Genomic DNA, 18,841 nt, shown 5'->3' with positions numbered 1-18,841 from the left:
TGGAAATGCTTTGGATGGTGTTACATACTTAGGATTATAAAATTTTGATTAAAAGAGACAAAGAACTGTAATTTAGCATACTGCATAACACAAGATCAACCAAAGTATCTTATTACATAGTAACAACCCCTGGATTAAGTCAGTAAATGTACGGTGTGGTCACTTTTCGTATAGGCAGTCTGTTTCTTATTTCTGCTGATTTTGCTATATGTTGCCATAAAAGTCAGTGAGTTTAAAAATGAATTTGGTTTTCACTGACTTGTCTTTCAGGAACAAAACAGGACAGGGAATCACGACTGAGGTTGTTATTGGGGAAGGGGTAAACCTACAAGGTTGTTTTTTAGAGGAAAAGCAGCCAACGTCCAAAGGAAAAAGTTTAAAAGTCTTTTGCCTGGAAAACTATTGCTTAAAAAAAAAATCAACAAGGTGTGGTTCCTTGAAGACGAAGTGTAAAGAGGAGTAACTCAAGACTTTTGCACAATACTGTATGTATGTGTATGCATCTGAATTTGATTATACTTAAAAAAAACCCTCTGAAAATGACTAAAATACACATGAATAAAGGAACAAATACATACTAATTGAATAATTTATTCATAAGGCTCATTATACTGTATATTCCTCATAACTGTATTTCTTTCGGTGTATCATCAAAGTGTTATATAGCTTTTAGACTGAACTGCAAAACTCAGTGTCACAGAAGAATCATGTTTCATGTCAAGTCTTATTGGTTGCACTCATTTTACAGCCTTTACAATGTGACCAATCACAACAGGGACAAAGAAAAAAGGTTTACTTTTACTTTCATTCCTGTTTGAACCTCCACAACACATTAAACCACTGCGGCGTGCCACAGACTGTATTTTTCCTGCATCAGTTTGTCTTCTGAAGGTGAGTTTGTTTTGATAACATCTAACTTCATCCACAGTGTGCATCTTTCTGCTGCAAGTATGACTTTTATCACTTCAGCGGGTTTCTTGAAGGTGGTTTTACTTTCAGTTTCTCTTTGGGCCTGTGCTTCGTACGTCGCTTACTACATCCAAGATCAAATGAAACATCCAAGACCAAACCATCGCGCTAACCGTGAGCGCGCTAATCCGGTTCCCCGAACACACCTGCTGTTGACGATTAGTACAGCTGGATGAAGTAATGTGCGATCACTGGCTACTTCGGTAGCACATATACTAAAATTGGAACGATACAGAGAAGATTAGCATGGCCCCTGCGCAAGGATGACACGCAAATTCGTAAAAGGGGCTACGCATCGATAGTAGAAACATTGATCGGCAACCCGCTGATTGGTTGGCGAAAATGGCGAAGGAGCGCGCTCGGTATTTTTCGGCAGCAGAGCAAGAACTCTTGAGTGAGGGATTTCAGGAGTTTCAGAGTTTAATTAAAACGCAAGGGAACACTGCAAAGGTTGCAAAAGCAAGGAGAGAGGGCTGGCAGAAAGTTGCTGACAAATCAAACTCGTAAGTAATCCAATAATAACAATAATAATGGAGTGGATTTATATAGCGCTTTTCAAGGCACCCAAAGCGCTTTACAATGCCACTATTCATTCACTCTCACATTCACACACTGGTGGAGGCAGCTACGGTTGTAGCCACAGCTGCCCTGGGGCAGACTGACAGAAGCCAGGCTGCCATATTGCGCCATCGCCCCCTCTGGCCAACACCAGTAGGCGGTAGGGTAGATTTATCACATCACACCATATTATCCAATATTATATTACATTATATTATATTATAATATGTTATATTATATCCCCTTTCACATTAGAGCCACAACAGGACCCACTAGAACATGGGAACAAGTAAAAGTGAAATATAAGAATATTCTACAGAATGGTAATATTTATCACTTATACTGCTTGTCGTCTCTTGGAAAGAGACCCTGGAATACTCTGTTTGTTTGTTCATAACAGCAACCAAGAAAAGGGCAGAGCAAAAAAAAAAGACAGGTGGTGGTCCTGCACCCCCTCGTCAACAAGTTGGTTAAGTAAATAATACCCTCACGGGAAAATCGATATCTCTCTATGAGCACACTGTCGCGCTGAGCTAAAGGATCCTGTCTGTCCCGCAATATACGCTGAATTCTGAGGACTCTCCTTATCAATCTTGCACCTTCCGCAATGGGTTGCTCGCGTAAACGGACAGGATATGACTGCGACAGGCTTCCCAAATCCACCTTCGCTTTTATAGCCGTGGTCTCTCATCTTGATTACACGCAGTAATTTACAATTACTACTCTGAAATATGAATTACATCTGTAATAATCACATACATGTAATAGAATGTTAATAGTACATTTCCCTTTTTTAGGGAATGACCTGTATGTATCTGTGTGAAATCAATAAAAGGATCAAGTGCTGCATTATCTTTAGTTACATTGATGTTATTTATTTATGGTGAAACAGTGGTGGAATATCGCTGTTGCTTTCGTATGAATGACGCGGACATACCTGCGTGGCCACGATCTAATCCTGTTTACATAAAGTAAACCTGGTCCCCAGCAGGTTTACGCTTACGGCACTGTTGCTATGACAGCAAGTCCCGGATGGGCTTCGGGGAACCGAACGATCCAGGATCACGCGAAATCGTCAACAATCTAATCCAGCTAACTCACTTAGCGCGGTACGAAGCACAGGCCCCAGATGTGGGCCAGGTCTGGCAATGATGACACTATTTATGTTCCTATTTTCCTATTTTAGTTAGAAGACACAAATGCCATGTTGCAATATTATACTGCTATGGTAACCAACGTTTCAAATGCAAGTTTGACAGGTTTGTCAGTGTACACTTTATCCAGAACCTAGTGACAGACAGTTTACTCATCTTAATTAAGCTACACATTAGGCTGACATCTGGGGCCAGAGCTGAAACTGCTCTGGGCCAGCACAGGACCACCAGTGTGTCTGCAACTGGCTTTGTGTGGACCACATCTGGCAAACCAGATCTGGGCCACCAAAGGCCCGTCATTCTTTGTAGCATGTGGGCCATGTATAAGCACACTGTGTGGGCCAGATCTGGGCCATACCAATTTTGCTATGTGGACTGGTGGTGATTGTATTTTACATGTTTTAATGAAAGACAGCAAACGTGCCCTTCAAAAAGAAAGTGTTTCACAAGCAAAAGAGTTTTCAGTAAGGTGGGAGTGGGATGATTCACTTGCAGGTTTACATGACATTTTATTAAAAAAAAACAAAAAACCCTTAATAACATATTATATAAATGGTCACAGGATGCATGTGCAGTTGTGGTTTTCTGAGATAACTTGTTAAACTTGATCTGATCTGTCTACATCATCAGGTGATTTCCCATCATGGCAGCAATGAAATCCGCCTTGTCTAAGGATCAGGAGAAGCAGCTCCTCTCTCTTTTCGGTCGTGTCAAACTCCATCTGCTCCACAAAGCCAGCATCCATGGGTTCACTGCTAATGTCTTCCACAGACACTGTGACAATCAAGGGCCCACCGTTATTGTAGCCTACAATGCTGCTGGGTTCATCTATGGAGCCTACACCTCCAAAGATTACACTCAAGGTGGAGAGGGTGTCAATGATGAGAAGACATTTCTCTACAGTATCAGTGCTGAGAGAAACAAACCACTGAGGGTAGCAGCTATCATCGGGCAGTGTGCTTTCACTGATGGAGGCACCGGTCCAAATTACGGTGCTCTGGTTTTCTTGCATGATGACAAACCTGAAGTGCAGTCAAATCCAGGCACAGGCTTCAACTTTCAGGCTGCAGATATGCATGGAAATGACTTGACACTGACAGAGTTTGAGGTGTATCGAGTTGAAGGTGTGTAAAAGTAATCCCTGAGTTTTATAGAATTAAAAAGATGTCTCCCATGGTTATACTTTCAAAACAGACATTTCATGACCATTAAGAAACGTGCTCATCTACTTGCAGAAATGGCCTCGTGCACTCATGAGCTTATGCTTAAACCAAGGCTTGTAATTTTACTGTGCACTTTTTAGAGAATTAATATTGATATGATTAAAAAGTGATCCTGTTCTTATTAATCGATTTTTCACTTATAGACCTAGAAGATCTCTTGCCCAAGCCCTGGAGGAACATCAAATGGACAGCTGAGTATGTAGAAACCTGCAGCACAGTTATTGGTGGTGTTTGTGTAAAATATATAAATTTATGTTTGGATTTTGTAATTCTAAGAAAAACTAAATTGTTCATCATATGTTCATCATCAGTATAAGGTTATGTCATATCTTTTTTAGCTTGTCATCATGTAAACTTTTTGTGCTTGCACTCTGGGTGGTGTGGGTACATTTTCTTTCTTCTAGACAAAAACAGCAATTGATGAAGGCCATCCTGAACTATAAGCCTGACATCAAAACAGTACACCAAGCCCGTGTGTTGTTGGTAGGCCCGATTGGAGCAGGCAAGTCCAGCTTCTTTAACTCCATCAACTCAGCATTTCGAGGCAACATGACTTCCCAGGCCATCGCTGGCACAGCGGGGGAGAGTGTGACCACTCAGGTACTGGCACAGGACTTTTTGTATAACTGAATCTGCATGCTCTACCTGTAATGTACAGTGTTTTCCCATTAAATGACATTTTCTATCTTTTCTGTAGTTTCGCACTTACACCATCAAGGCAGGGAAAGGTGGTTGCGTCGTCCCACTGATCCTCTGTGACACAATGGGGCTGGAGGAAAAGGGTGGTTTGGACATTGAGGACTTGGTCAACATCTATAAAGGTCACATCAAGGATCGCTACCAGGTGCATTTCATGTTAACTGATTAAATAGTAAATGATTAAATACAAAAAACGTAGGCAGCTGATTGATAAGTAACAACTATGTTTTTTTGTACTTCAGTTTAGCACATCTGGCCCTATCCTAATAGATGCTCCTGGCTATCAGAAGCATGTGACTCTGAGTGACAGGATTCACTGTGTGGTTTATGTGGTCGACACCTGCAAGGTCTCTATTCTCAGCCAGAAAATGCTGGAAAAACTTTGTGCCATCCGGAGAAAGACTAATCAGCTGGGTCAGCAGAAAATCTTTTGATTTTTTTTTTTTTTTTTTTTTTAGAAAACATTGAAAACAGCACGTGCAGCAGGCAGTTTTATGTATATGTAAATATGTAAGGCTATATTAGGGAAATACAACAAAGGGTAAACCTTTTCTTGGTGTCAGTAAACTGTTTCAGTCATGATTTGTATTTCCGGTCCCTCAAAGGAATTCCTCAGCTGTTGCTGATGACTAAAGTAGACGAGGCCTGTCCACTGGTGGCGGAAGACTTGAAGAATGTTTATCGCAGTTTTTACATCCAGAAGAAGGTGATGTTTTTAGATGCATTTACAGTAGCAGGTCAAAATTTGACATGACAATAATGCTCATTTAATCTGTGTAATCAGGCGCGTGAGCTGAGTGAGGCTCTGGGCATCCCGTTATCCTGTATACTGCCGGTGAAGAACTACAGTGAGGAGCTGGACCTGGACCAGGACACTGACACTCTACTGTTTGGTGCTGTGCAGCACATGCTGAACTTTGCAGACAGCTTTTTTGAGAACCAGGCTGAAATTCAGGAAGGGAATGATCAGATGGAGCTTTACAGATCCAGTGATATTTCCCGCCCTGATTATCAAGAACACAAAGAACATCAGATTATTTGAAATCCAAAACATATAAGCATCCCAAACCATTTCAATTCAGACCTTTTCAAAATGATCAATTAATTAGGTTCTCCAAGAGGGTTGCAACAAATGATCTTAAAGTAAAACCCTTGTATTGTGGGCAAACTGAAACTATATTTGTTTCATGAGTGAAACAGTAAAAACATTTATAAATATTCACTGTTCATTTCATGTCTGCAAAGATGTGCCAGCACGTTGCATGCTGCTTTTTCTCAACTAAAAGCCACTGGATCAAAGTGCTATATTTTTGCGCTCTGAAGCTAAAATCATTGAGCTTAATTAAAGTCATTAACAGATGCCACGTGATCCAATCATGGGTCCTGATCAGCTTTGAGGTAGACCCTTAAGTCAACTTGAGTTTCAGATCCTTAGAAGCAGAGTCTGTTGTGTGCACTTCTTTTATTTTAATTAACTTGGATATTCTGAAAATATTAATTTGCAAATATATTCATCCTTGTCCTGCTCTTATTGTGTAAAAAAATAAAAATAAAGGAAAACAGAGAAAGTCAATGTGCTTTATCATATGCTTTATTTCAGTTTGTTACATATTGCAAATTTGACTCTAGGTCCATTTTTACTGATGATATAGTTCCACGAATTGCTTGCTTGCTTTATATGCATGACTGCAGTCTTTCAGTAGTAGGAGGGTTACATAGACGTTCCCCCTTCATTCAGCCACTAGATGTCAGTCATAATTACATAATCACATCAGTCCTGTAAAGACGTTGTTATGAAAAGGTGATCTCTTATTAAACACTTTTATCTCATAGTCCAACACGGGAGCTAGTTGGACCATTTCACTTGAACAGATGCATGTATTTGTTTATGCACAATATCAGTTATGTCAGAATGACAAGTGTACTTTTGTCCCGTAAAGTCATCACTCACTGTAACCATACAAACCCACGAGGCCACATGACAAGAAAATATGTTGGTTTTCCTTTGAGCCAATTGCAAAACTCGCCTAGTTTCGGTGCCGCCCACCTTCCAGCTTCACTATAAAACTGTGACGCAACGTTGCCAACAACAAACGCAGAAGAGACTGGCATAACTTTGGTACACCGGCAGTTGTCACGCATTTACGCAGTGGGATCGGTTTTTAATTTGCAATCATGATTCCCGAAGAAAGCTTTGCTTCCATCGAGAACAAGTAAGATTTCTTGCTTCAGCTCTATTTTTATGTTGGTTCAGCATGTGCATGTGCGTGATCATGTGCTGGAAGGGTATGTTGATCGTCCTTTGACCCCTCCGTTGTGTGGATTGCTTAGGCTGATGTAATTAAAGTGCTTTTTGGAAAGCTTTGATTTGAGACTGGAACGCAGAGACTTTCTGTTATTTAACATCTGGGTGCATAAAATGTTACAATCTTTTCTGTGCTGTCAAAGTTTGACACCCGCATAAAAGCCAAAATCCAGAGATTATGCATGAATTATTATGAGTCATAAGACCTCAGTATTAATATCTTTGTACTGGCATACACAATACTATGCATGCACGTTGCACAACATGCAGCGAAATTCCTTGAAACTGTAAAATGCGCATTTATGGCTTGTTTTATATCACCACAATCATCCCCATGCATGAAACTGATAATGAAACTGATCTGAGCGTGTATTTCAGTGTTCTAACGACTTTTAATTCAATTAATATGGAAGAGGGGGGATTTTTGAAGCAGTGCTGCATATATTTAATACCACTAATGTTTTGTCATATTGCAGAATACAAAAGGCTAACTGTCCTGTCCTTATCCCTTAGGATGCAGTCTGTAGGTCTGGCTCTGGAGGAGTTGCTGGTAACTGCTCAGAAACAAGGCTGTCTCACTGTTGGCATTTATGAATCAGCCAAGCTTCTTAATGTGTGAGTTGAAAGTATTAATTTTGGTTTGTGCTTCTCTTCTCATTGCCCAAACTGATCACCCCCAGACATGTGAATTCAGTTTTTTCCTCATTTTTCTTCTTTTCTCTTCCCCCTCAGAGATCCAGACAGCGTGGTGCTATGCGTGCTGGCAGCCGACGATGAAAACGATGTGGCGCTGCAGATCCACTTCACGTTGCTACAGTCCTTCTGCTGCGACAGCGGCATCACCATCTTGCGAGTCTCTGGGTTTCAGCGACTCCAGCGGCTGCTGGGAGCTGTGGATGGCAACAGGAACCAGGAAGAGCACAGAGACCTTCACTGCATGCTGGTTACGGTGTGTTGACTCAGCATAGTGGCTACCTCTTATGTAACTGAAAGGCAGATGGTGATCTTTTTCATGCACAATTTTCAGCTAAGATATTGCACCTTTTCTTTCTCATCGCCTTGTGATTTTTACTCTTACTTTGCAGGTTCAATTCAAATTGAACGCTGGACATGATTCTTTTTTTCTCCCACACAGAATCCTCAGGCAGAGCACTGCAGACTGCAGGAAGTGGGGACCTACTGCCAGGAGAGTCGGCGCCTTGACCAGTGGGTGCCTGAACTAGTCCTGCAGGAACGCTGAAGGGTCTGCATACAGGAACTTTTGTGGCCAGATACTGATACACTGAAGGATCTTTATGCTCAAGCAGGGATGACCTGGAGTGTAGCCGCTCCAGTCCACTATCCTTAATGACCAGCAAAACCATGGACTCCCATTCAAAGACTAGTGAAACAGCTGGACTGGACACTGGTTTCTAGAATCTGTACTTGTGCAAAAGATACAGAGAGAAAAGTCACAATGTTTTTACAATGCCATCAAAACACAATCTGTTTTGTGTTGCTCTCTGGGTGCTCACAATGTCTATGGGGTGTGACATAGTAAACATTAAGAGGAGTAGTAGTTTTGAAAGGAACGCATCCACACCCATCTTATACCTGGAAGTCTTGTTTGTTTGACTGGACAGGAATGTTGCAGTGCTGAAACTGTACCAGACATTCCTGGGAGAGTCCCAGAAAAGGAGAGGAGAGGTGTGTGTTTGTATGTGTGGTATGTCTATGTGTGGTATGCATTTACAATACTTGTATTTTTCTGTAGAAAAGACTGGGTGTGCATTCTTAAAATGAGCAGCTGAAAGCTGCTGGGGAATTGTCACCATGGAAACTGAAATGGAAATAATGTTAAAGACACACAGGACCTATTGACACCAGAAGAAACAAAAGAAAAAACAATGTAAAGAGACTCCGAGGATGAAAAAATTTAGGCAGGATCCGAAATTCCCAATGATGCAGAACGCCTGTGCTGTCTGATCCGGACAGATCAGCTTTAAATGTATTGTAAAAATATCAACTTCTTTGTGCCTTCAAGAGTGCTGCCTTTCTGATAAATAACTAATGTAAAGTGGCTACACTGTTAATTTATTGATTGTATTGTTTTTTTGTAGTTATTTGTAATCTATTTTGTGCTCTGTTATCTAAGTAAATAAATTATTTTATTCATAAATTCTTCTTGTTCCTGGGGCTTCTGCTCAGATTTCAAAACAAAAGCCATGTGTGCGTCATGGAACCTGCTGAGTCACGCAACTACAGTTTACATTCGGGCTGAAGTCATGGAAAATGCATGCACACTTAGGGCAAAGTCTTTGTCATTGCCAGCCCCTTCTATTGTCGTGAGCATAAGTCAGTGAGAATGAAACTGGGGTGGGGACAGAAACTCACTAAAACAAGCATAACAAGCTCATGCAGACCTACTGTCCCTACAAGTCAGGAAGTAATGAAGCATTACAGGAAAGACGCATTACCTGCGTGTCAAGTGTTTTTATTTATTCCCTAGCCAGATTCCATACATGCATAACAAGAATCTTTTAAAAATGTACGTTTTGCATTATATATTGCAGCTAAAGCCCTGCAACAATGTTGCATGCAAATAACATAATGTGTGTTTGTGCGTGTGTGTGGGTGAAGCCTCTGATCCCTCTATTATCTCTGCTTAATCTCAGGATCTTCCCTCTGCTTTGCAATCTATTCCACCCTCTGCTCTCACATGGCTGTTCACAGCCCTGTCTGCTGCTAGAGGAGAGAGGAACATATTGAGGCACATGGACCTCACACTTGTTTACAATCACACAGGGTAGTGACTGGTGAGGGGAGTGTCTTCTCAAAGGCCGTGGCTCATCCAGCCTAAATCCGATTGGCTGTGACTTGCAGAAGGGTCATGGGAAGTATGGTTTGAAACTTGGAGACAAGCTTGTAATGGTTGAAAGCACACTCCAAAGGGCACAGTGAAGGCCTGAGACGGCTACAACAATGGAATTCCTGTGAAATGACCAAACTGGGAGACTTTTACCTAGCTCTGCTCTTTGTTTACTCTGTTTGATGCATTCTCTTACATGCATCATGCGCTGCACATCGTATACCAAGTAGGCCAGAGAGCATGTTTCTGCAAGTGCATTGTAAAGTTGCAGTTGCATTTTTAAACCAATAAACTGCAGATAATAATCAAAAACACTAATATTCTGCAGCTATACCAGCAGCTCTGCGAGGCTCATACTGGTATTGTATCTGATGTTTGTGATCTGCCCAGTAAACTTGAAATACACTGATGTTAACATCAAAACAAAATAAAAAAAACAATACAGGAAAAGTTTGTTATTATATCATCTTTTTATTAATGTTATCTACTTCTCAATATCATCTTTTTTAAACAGCAATATCCACAAAATATTAACAGTGTGCAAGAAAACATGAGTTATGGCACATCAGAGAACAGTTACAAAAAATAGATATATTTTCTTCATAGTCAATCAAGGCAAAAAGATACATATACTGTATGCATACACAGGAGATCAGAGCACAAAAGATGATTCTCAGGAAGGGATCGGAGCCAAATCAGAGAAGCTTGATATGAAAGTCCAACAGGGAGGAGCCTCGGCTCTCCTCACCAAGCTTGAAATGAATTTCGAGAGGCTTGCATTTTTGCGCACAACACCAGTAAATTTCCACTTTGAGCCGTGTGTTCCACTTTTAAGACTGTTTAAGACTGCCCCCCACCTCCAAGTCCAGCATTTACATGATATACACCACTATAAGGCAAACTAACAACCAATCAATCAGACAAACCAGCAATCCAAGCTGTGTGTCTCTGATTGAAGCCCAACCATGGATGGAATGATAGTAATAAAAAAAAAAAAAAAATAGCATATGCTTGGCAATACCAGGACATCTGTGCGTGTGGTTGTGTGTGTGTATGTGCATTTGTCTGATGATAAGTTATGCATGTATGTTTCCTTGTGTTAAACCTCTGCAGCAAGAATTCTCTTTCACTTTAGCTTGCAAAGAAATGAAACGAAAGTGTTTATCACATTCCTGTAAACTGACAGGGAATCAGTTCTTTCATCTTAGAATAGTTCAGGTCCTTGATAAGCAAACCCAGGCCAAATAAGTACGTATAGTTAAGCCAATACTGTTGCTCTCCCTGTTTCTTGTCTTTAAGGTAAGCTAACCAGCTGCAGGAGAAAGCAAATATACACATTTCCTCAAATGTCAACATGTTCCTTTACGTATCCAAGGCTTACGTTAGTGGTAATGAAATTATTTGTTTTGCCACATTTCACCTGATCAGTTTTAGCCTGTGACACAATCCCCCTTTTCACTCTTCAAAATATGCAGACTGATTAAGTGAGAAAAGGAGGAAGTGCAAGCCATATATGTTGTTCTGACTTGTGGTATCACATGACCTTTCCTCTGGTCAGACTAACCCTGACCTAGAACTGCAGGACTGCAGTACTATAACATTACAGTCTAACACTGCAGCACTGGAGGCACTGTTCGTTCTTACGCACTGTGTCACTCGCACAAACACACACAGACCATGCACACGAGCACACACTTGCACGCTCCTCTATTTTCTCCTCTCCACCTACTGCTCTGCCAAATCATCCCTTTTCAGCTACCAAACACAAGCACCCACACACACGCACGCACACTTGCACACCCTCTCTATGGCCTTTCTCCAGCTCCTGCTCTCTATACTTCTATCTTTGTCTGTATCATAAGCCATTGGCTACAGTGCAAAAACACAGATGCTAAGCAGCGATTTAAACTGGTAATTAATCACAAAGCTGAATTTTTAAAGGAATCATTTGACATTTTGGGAAATATGCTTATTCTCTTTTTTCCCCTTTCACACAGTTTGAGATTGCTAAAGGTAACAATTACAATTATTCTAATGCCGATTTGTCTAAACCCCACACATTCCCAGGTACGCATGAGCACGTGTGGATGCAAACAACTCTTTCCACCCACCTCCAAAGTCTGTATAGCAGCTGGGTCACACTGACCTAAGTGACATGAAAGCAGAAAACTAGTAGGACGAACCCTTGTGACTCTCTGTCAGCAGATATAAGCCATTTCCAAATGATCCCACCCTCGGCTAAATGCTAAAGTGTAAATATGATGGAAGGAAGATCCCCTCTCTCACCAATTCTCCTTACAGCTATTAACCTTTTACCTCTGATAAACATCATTCAAGCTTGAAAAGCACCCAAAGCACAGGATGTAGGTGTGTGTTGCATGTTGGTCTAGATGCCTGTTGCCCCCAAAAAAACAAAAACTAAAAAAAACAAGGACAGCTTTGGTGTTAAAGGTCAGATCAGGAGGTTGGTTTTGCACCACCGTAATGAGGTCCGATGTTGATTCATCTTGTTACGGGGCATGACTCTAAACCAAACACAGCTTTTGTTTCCGGTACATTACTTCATCCTCATCGGTTTTATATGTGGCCGAAACCAACCTCAGCTATCGCAGGCCTCTAAAACCTGATTGACGTAAAAAAGGAAAAAGCAAAGGACAGACGTGATCCTGATTGACAGAATAAGTAGTACTAAAAAAATCCAACATCCACAGAGGGGAAATCTGTGTTCTGAGTTTGTATCTTACAAACACTGTACAGGGTAATACTCAACTGACCAGGTTCCATGGACTCCATAGAAAGAAGAGAACTTAAAAAAAAGAAAAAGAAAAAAAAGAAAGCCAAAACAGCTACTCTTCAACTTATCACTTCTGCACATGTCTGAAAGAAAGTTTATACACTTAGTTTTTTTTTTCTCTTAATTAACTTGATTTTTTTCTTCTTCATGTTTCAGTTTTTACAATCAAGTTTGGTTTGTCAGACAGGAGGAGCGCTGTGGAGGAGACGAGGATGGAGGGACACAGAAAGGAGACTGCCAGCTCCTACTGATCCAGCCTGTGACCAAGCTGGGATAACATCAGAGTGAGCTCTTATGCTGGGGAAACTGGGACCTTTAGACTGGTGAAGGCAGGTAATCTGATTAATAGCCATAATTGCAAAGCATTAAAACAAGATGTAAACCCCTTGAACAGAGAGGTGACTCCTTATTTTCAGACTACCCACTCCTCTCATTTTCGTTCTATTCACCCTACAAGAACTAGTAATCGAAATATATATGGGCTGAGAGGGTGGGAAGAGGGCACCTTCATTTTTACTTTCTATGTCTGGGTCATCTCCTCCAGCCTCGCAGTCCCTTACAGAATGATTCTCTGATGTGATCATTCTGTGGCCTCGCCCTCTCTTGGGGTAAAGCACAGGGAGGCTTGATGTACAGTAGATCTGGTTAGGTATTACCCCTGGCTTACAACCAGATATCCTGTTATTTCATTAATGCAAGCAGGAAAACAAACCTGATCCGCCAGGGGCAACACCTACGTGAAAAGAAAACGATCTAAAAAAATGTAAAATATTGTCCTATCTGTTAAGTAATGCTTCAACAAAATATCTAAAACGTACATTGAGTTCACAAACAAGTATTTCTTAAGAAAAAATGCAGTAAACGTCTGCGGTTAATAGCTTGAGTTCTGTGTAGAGCCGTTCACTGCTTGCTCTCATAGGTGCAGATCTGGGATCAGCTTAGACATCAGCCCGTGGCGGCTATCATGAGCCGCAGTGGAATCAGTGACAGCAGATCAGCATCTAGAAAGGAATTTTTGTACAGGTTGGCACAGCTGGAGGCTTGGCCAAAGGCTGCAGGCAGCCATTGTGAGGCCACAGGCAGAGAAGGTCTGTTGATACAGGTTTGGGTGGGAACATGCTATGGCCTGATAAAGGCAAAGGCTTTAGCCAGTTGCTCCAAAATGACCCAAGAATGAAGCTTTCATACTTTTTAAAAAAAAAATCTCCCACAGAAAAAGAAGCATTTATTGAACTTTTAATGGGACACGAGGTCCAGTTTGGCACAATTGGCCTAGCGCCTACCACTCATTCTGTTTTTTTGCACATGCATCCTCCCACCGCCTGCCTATGGCACAGCTACCCATCTTTGAACCAACACCTCATTTCACGATAACAAAAAAAAAAGAAAATGCTGATTTCCTATCGATCATTAATGTCCAAATCCCTTTTCAATTTTAGCTGAAACTTGTAGTTAATTCACCAGCATATGTGAATAATACCAAAGCACCTTGGATCATACTCAGTGATATACTGATCTCAGCCACTGTGAGCGCAGCATACCCTTCCCCTAGCTGTTGCTCCGGTGTATGGCGCTTTTCCAGAGTGGCGATTCTGGGAGCGTGTGTGTTTCTGTGTGTGTGTGGATGCTCGACAGCCCTGTAAGATCAGACATGGCTGCTCCAAGGTGTGTCTTGGTAAATGCGGGGATCTAGTTAAATGGCAAAAGTATATGTTTATGTGTTAGTGTGTATATGTATGTGCAAGAGTGTGTGAGAATGTGTGTTTGTGTGTGTGTGCGTGAGAGGGGTAGGAGAAGCAGGAAGCAGCTATAGGATGATGCAAGGTTTCTTGTCCTTGAAAGGGTTTTCAGAGGTGGGAACACCAACCAGCAGAGGGTCGCTACGAGCGTGCTGCTCACAGTAACTCATCAGGTCTGCTGCTGCTTTAGACACCTGACCGGACAGAGGGGGGAGGGAGAGAAAAGGAGGAAGGGCATGGGGGAAGGCAAAAAAGGGGATAGATAAGAAGGTGCGAAATTTAAAATGAGGGCATTGGAGGTAGAAGAAAAAATAAAGTTGTAAGGGTAAATGAAGGAAGAAGCAGCAAAGGGGGAACAAGAATGAGTAGAGAGGGAGAGCAGTTAAATGTGTATGAATAATTACGCACTCACATTTGCTAACACAGCAGAAAACGGTTGTTTTACCTTAATGCGCTCAATCCCTGCCTCAATCCTCAGCTGTTCCACCAGTTTCCTGGCCTGGGCGATATTATTAGTGGTAGACATACTGATCCATGAGAATACACCAACACAGGAGAAAACTGAAGGAGTGAAAAAACAGAATGAGTTGTGTTTGGTTTACTTCACTAGATTTGTCAGAGACCAAGAAACATTAATTTCATGTATACTTAATAGAGATGTGAATTTAAGTACTAGATAATTCCCTGATTATTCCCTGAAACTGTCCTTTATAGCACTGCTAAATGAATCGCACAAAAGCAAACAAAAAAGAAAGCCTGCAGAGGATCAAATATAAACAAAGCACAACAAAGAGTGTAATATTTTTTGGTTTTTTGCCATTAGATCAGAAATGAAATGATGGCTTAAATTCCCTTTTTAGTGTTATGGGTCATAAATTTAAATCAGTTAAGAGGATTGTGTGGAACGTCAGCTGGAGCGCTATAGCACCACCATGAGGTGACTACATAGTAGTGCAGCAGAAATTTAGAGTGAAACATAGCAGCATTTTAATTCATAATATGACGATTGAAAGCAACAGTGTAACGACAATGTAACCAAAAATGAATTTGATGTTTAACAAAAAAGCAATTAAATAAAAGCCCTTATATTAAAGATGCTAATACGCATCAGCATCTGATATTAGTCTTCTGAATGTAATTCACACACTGCACAAACAACATGTTGAAATAGGAATACACCATTAGGTTGTTGTAATAAACCTCAGTGAGATCTTTGGGATTGAGAATGTTGTGATCCAGACATTCAAATAAATTCATTCCACATTCCACCGCCTCAGGGACTCCTGAGTCCACTGGGTAATTCACAAGAAAATTCGAGTTTAAGATACTTTGCAGATTAAGCAGCCTAGGAATGTGGAACGTGATACAGTGACCACAGCAAACAGAGTATTACCTGGCTGATGGTGTGCAGACAGGACTCCCTCTGAACACTAATATGAATGGATGGAGGCGGTCTGAGCAGTGCAGGAACGGCAGTCACAGTTACAGAGCTGGATGGCGGCTGAGCTTACATTGGCTTGTCTCTGTGTAAAAGAAGAATGGGCAAACAAGTGAGCTGCCTGCTGATAAAGCTACGTTATAAACAGGCAGTTCAGTAGTCATACACATTTCAAAATGTTTGCTTCTGTTTGCTTTTACAAATAGGTTTCAATTTTTCCACATCTCCACATACAGAGAGGTTTTACTGTTTTAGCAATGAGTTAGCAAAGCAATAAAAACTAAAGGTGAGATAACGACTGCAAATATGAAAACTGCAATAAAAAATATTACCATGACACAGCTGCTACTTCAAACACAAGAAAATGTCATACTCATCATATCCATTAACTATCATATCCATCATCGCAACCTCCTTTTCTTTCACAAAGCACCTGTGAGAGCACTTTTCTGAATGGGTGGTGGGACATTCTGTCATATGGAGGGTGGGGTGGTCCCAAACTCATTTTAAATCACTACAAACCTTCAGATTAACACAGCAGGAAACTTGCTTCTGTAGATGTGAACAACACATACCTCAAATACATCACAACGAGCATGTTACCACCGGGTCTCTCAGTCTGTGTCTCTGTCTGTCTCCCTCTCTAAGGAGGAGAGTCCTGCTTTAATTACTCCTGCTGTGGAGTCTTTCAGAGATTCATGTCTGTAATTAGAGCTGTGTGTGTGTGTGTTTGTGTGTAAGAGAGGGAGAGAGAGAGAGAGAGAGAGAGAGTGAATGAAGCTAGAGATTACCACTGTAACACCTGAACAAATTCTCATTCTGCCTTTGCCTGCACGTTGGCATTAACAGACTTATGCGGCTTTTTGCCGATTTTCCTCTATCCAAATTCTAATTTTTAATCCTAATCTTGAATCTTGAACCCAAATCCTAATTCAGGAACAACATATCTTCATTTCTTTCCTTTAGACACTCACAGGACTTGAGAGTTGCACTGATTTCAATTAGGAGTACACATATTCATAGAAACTGAAGATAGCAAAAAAAGGCATCATGTTTGGCAAATTGTGGCACATGAATCTTCCTAAATGAACTGCTTGTAAGAGACAGAAATACTGACCCTAGCCTTACTTGGCACTAGATTTCTTTTTTCCCCTTTAACCACAAGTGCCCAATACTGACCCCAGAACTAAAATATAATGTACACACATGGGCCTCTGTCCAACAATGGGGGGTGAGTCCCTTGGTTATGGCTGTGTAAACAGATAACCCTCAGATGTGTCTATAACAAGTGCAAATAAACAGAGACAAACACCTGTTCCCTCACAACACATTCTACGCTTCTCATTATCTGTCAGGATTTAATGAATGCTCCTAAATCACAGCGTGCAGCATCACTGGAAGCCAAGCGCAGAGTATATGCATATGAATATAATAAAAACTCAACTCTATAAGACTTATTGCAGGGATTGTTCACATGCTGATGCATGCCTTTGACACAAACATGCTAACATTAAAGGACAAGGCAGCACTTGCATCCTCTTTAGTTATAAGCTGCTGTTCCTTTGAAACATAAATGTGTGCTTTTTTCTGTTCTATCAAGTGGGTGAACCACGGTGGTTTCAACTGGCAGAGCCGCTGCATACAAAATAAAGTACCAGATATACTTAAATGACTCATTTATCACTTCATAGACACTACTAACCTAGTTCTTTAATTTCCTCAGCCTGTTGATTTTTCAAACTTTTTGCTATGGCGCATACCGTGCCGAGAGAAGAGAAGCCTTTAAAAACAGCAGACGAAATTCTCCCCCAACACAGCCACATCTCTCCCTTCTTGCCCCAAACTGAACGCCTTTCTACTTAGCAGAAGCAAAACATATACGCTAAGCTGATCATTTGATTCGGCCTGGTCAACATAAACACCACCAGAGCTGGACAGGCCTCAACCAGCGAGCACACAGAGGCTCTCAAGACGCGCAAAACTGCATCAATCCTTATTGATCCAAGCAGCTCCTGAGCGTTGATCGGGCCTACAGTACGAAGCCATGTCCTCTGCTATAGGGCCTGCTCGCTGCTCTACCGTGTGAAAGCACAATGCGGGCATTTTGATGGATAGAACAGCATGTCCTCTCTCCCGTGGCTATCCACGTACCACACACACTTAAACGCATAGACTCAACAGAGCCAACATACAGACGAATACGCACGGGAGCGCAAACACAGTGCACATATCAAAGCCAGATATATTTATCCCAGTGAATAACAGACTACACCGCTCCGGGTCTGCAAATAGGCCCTGATTGTTAGCCGTGGGAGCAGGGTGGTGACATGTTTTGAGGGAGGCAAGCTCCGGCAAATATAAACCCATCCAGCGACAACGAGCACAAGACCGGAGCGCATGCCGTTATATTCCGCTATTATGCAAATTGATACGGCCTACTTCGGCATATAAGATCATGTTACTGTGGCTCGTGCGTCCTCAGAGTCCAGCCGAGCTGAAGGAAATCTTCCACTGACCCTGTCCCCGGTCCTCCCCACCCTCTCTGCCGGCAAAGGGCTGGGGAAATCCGGATTCGTGACACTGACGAGCCCCCTTTTCGCTGCAGCCGCCCTCAGTTGCGAGAATGCGGGGCTGCAGCAGCACACAGAGGCGCTACAAATATTATGCACGGGGAGAAAAATAGCCAAATATCTCCAAACTCACCTCCGAATGTGCTGTATTGGTGATTTAAAGGGCCAGATCCGCTGGTTTCTCACACTCTCTGCGCGTTCACTCCCCGTTTTCACCGAGCCAAACGCCTCCCCCTCCGTTACCAGTGCCTGTCCACTCCTCTACCCCCCTCCTGCTCTCTTCCTCCCTCTCTCCTTCTCCCTCCCTCGATCCGATGGGGTGACAGCAGATTTAGCAAGGGGCTCCCAAGGAAGCATTTTTAATGATCTATAGCTATATATACCCTGGGAAAGTATCCTCCAAACAACAGAATTTTAAATGGCAGACTAGATTTGCCAGATATACGTTCACAAATAAATAAATAATGCAAGTCATGTATAAAATGACGGCTGCTCCTAGTGACTCCTGTATTGTAAAGTGTAGAATGGGCACTTGCACGAACTG

The 18,841-nt window shown here is 41.7% G+C and overlaps 3 protein-coding genes and 1 non-coding gene across 5 annotated transcripts; 3 read left to right on the top strand and 1 right to left on the bottom strand.

The window, feature by feature from the left end:
- The first annotated feature begins 790 nt into the window (after window positions 1-790).
- LOC147307027 (interferon-induced protein 44-like) lies at window positions 791-6,163 on the top strand. Its single transcript, XM_086275497.1, has 8 exons — window positions 791-891; window positions 3,312-3,805; window positions 4,048-4,099; window positions 4,309-4,504; window positions 4,602-4,748; window positions 4,846-5,017; window positions 5,209-5,309; window positions 5,388-6,163. The coding sequence occupies exons 2-8, from the start codon at window positions 3,325-3,327 to the stop codon at window positions 5,643-5,645; spliced, it is 1,407 nt and encodes a 468-aa protein (XP_086131623.1). The 5' UTR covers window positions 791-891; window positions 3,312-3,324; the 3' UTR covers window positions 5,646-6,163.
- LOC147307028 (U6 spliceosomal RNA) lies at window positions 1,164-1,267 on the top strand. Its single transcript, XR_015126519.1, has one exon. It is a non-coding gene; the product is annotated as a U6 spliceosomal RNA (small nuclear RNA).
- A 535-nt stretch (window positions 6,164-6,698) lies between the features above and the next one.
- LOC147307026 (growth arrest and DNA damage-inducible protein GADD45 beta-like) lies at window positions 6,699-9,060 on the top strand. 2 transcript variants are annotated; one of them, XM_086273792.1, is made up of 4 exons: window positions 6,699-6,816; window positions 7,422-7,523; window positions 7,641-7,857; window positions 8,044-9,060. In XM_086273792.1, exons 1-4 carry the CDS (start codon window positions 6,779-6,781, stop codon window positions 8,146-8,148), a joined length of 462 nt encoding a protein of 153 aa, XP_086129918.1. In that variant the 5' UTR covers window positions 6,699-6,778; the 3' UTR covers window positions 8,149-9,060. The 2 variants fall into 2 exon arrangements, with proteins under 2 accessions (XP_086129918.1, XP_086129917.1); XM_086273791.1 differs by lacking the exon at window positions 6,699-6,816 and having other exon boundaries at window positions 6,849-7,523.
- Window positions 9,061-10,207: 1,147 nt separating this feature from the next.
- gng7 (guanine nucleotide binding protein (G protein), gamma 7) lies at window positions 10,208-18,555 on the bottom strand. The gene is made up of 4 exons (XM_086273794.1): window positions 18,431-18,555; window positions 15,683-15,812; window positions 14,735-14,850; window positions 10,208-14,483 (listed from the first exon to the last, which is right to left on the bottom strand). Exons 3-4 carry the CDS (start codon window positions 14,813-14,815, stop codon window positions 14,358-14,360), a joined length of 207 nt encoding a protein of 68 aa, XP_086129920.1. The 5' UTR covers window positions 14,816-14,850; window positions 15,683-15,812; window positions 18,431-18,555; the 3' UTR covers window positions 10,208-14,357.
- Between the last annotated feature and the right edge of the window lie 286 nt (window positions 18,556-18,841).

This window comes from Aulonocara sp. 'chitande type north' Nkhata Bay, linkage group LG19 (assembly GCF_057382095.1).
Source record: "Aulonocara sp. 'chitande type north' Nkhata Bay isolate Kocher_YH1m ecotype deep benthic linkage group LG19, A_spYH_male_GT1.1, whole genome shotgun sequence".
In the NCBI taxonomy this organism is placed as follows: Eukaryota; Metazoa; Chordata; class Actinopteri; order Cichliformes; family Cichlidae; genus Aulonocara; species Aulonocara sp. 'chitande type north' Nkhata Bay.
This window is presented reverse-complemented; position numbering and strand designations above follow the sequence as displayed.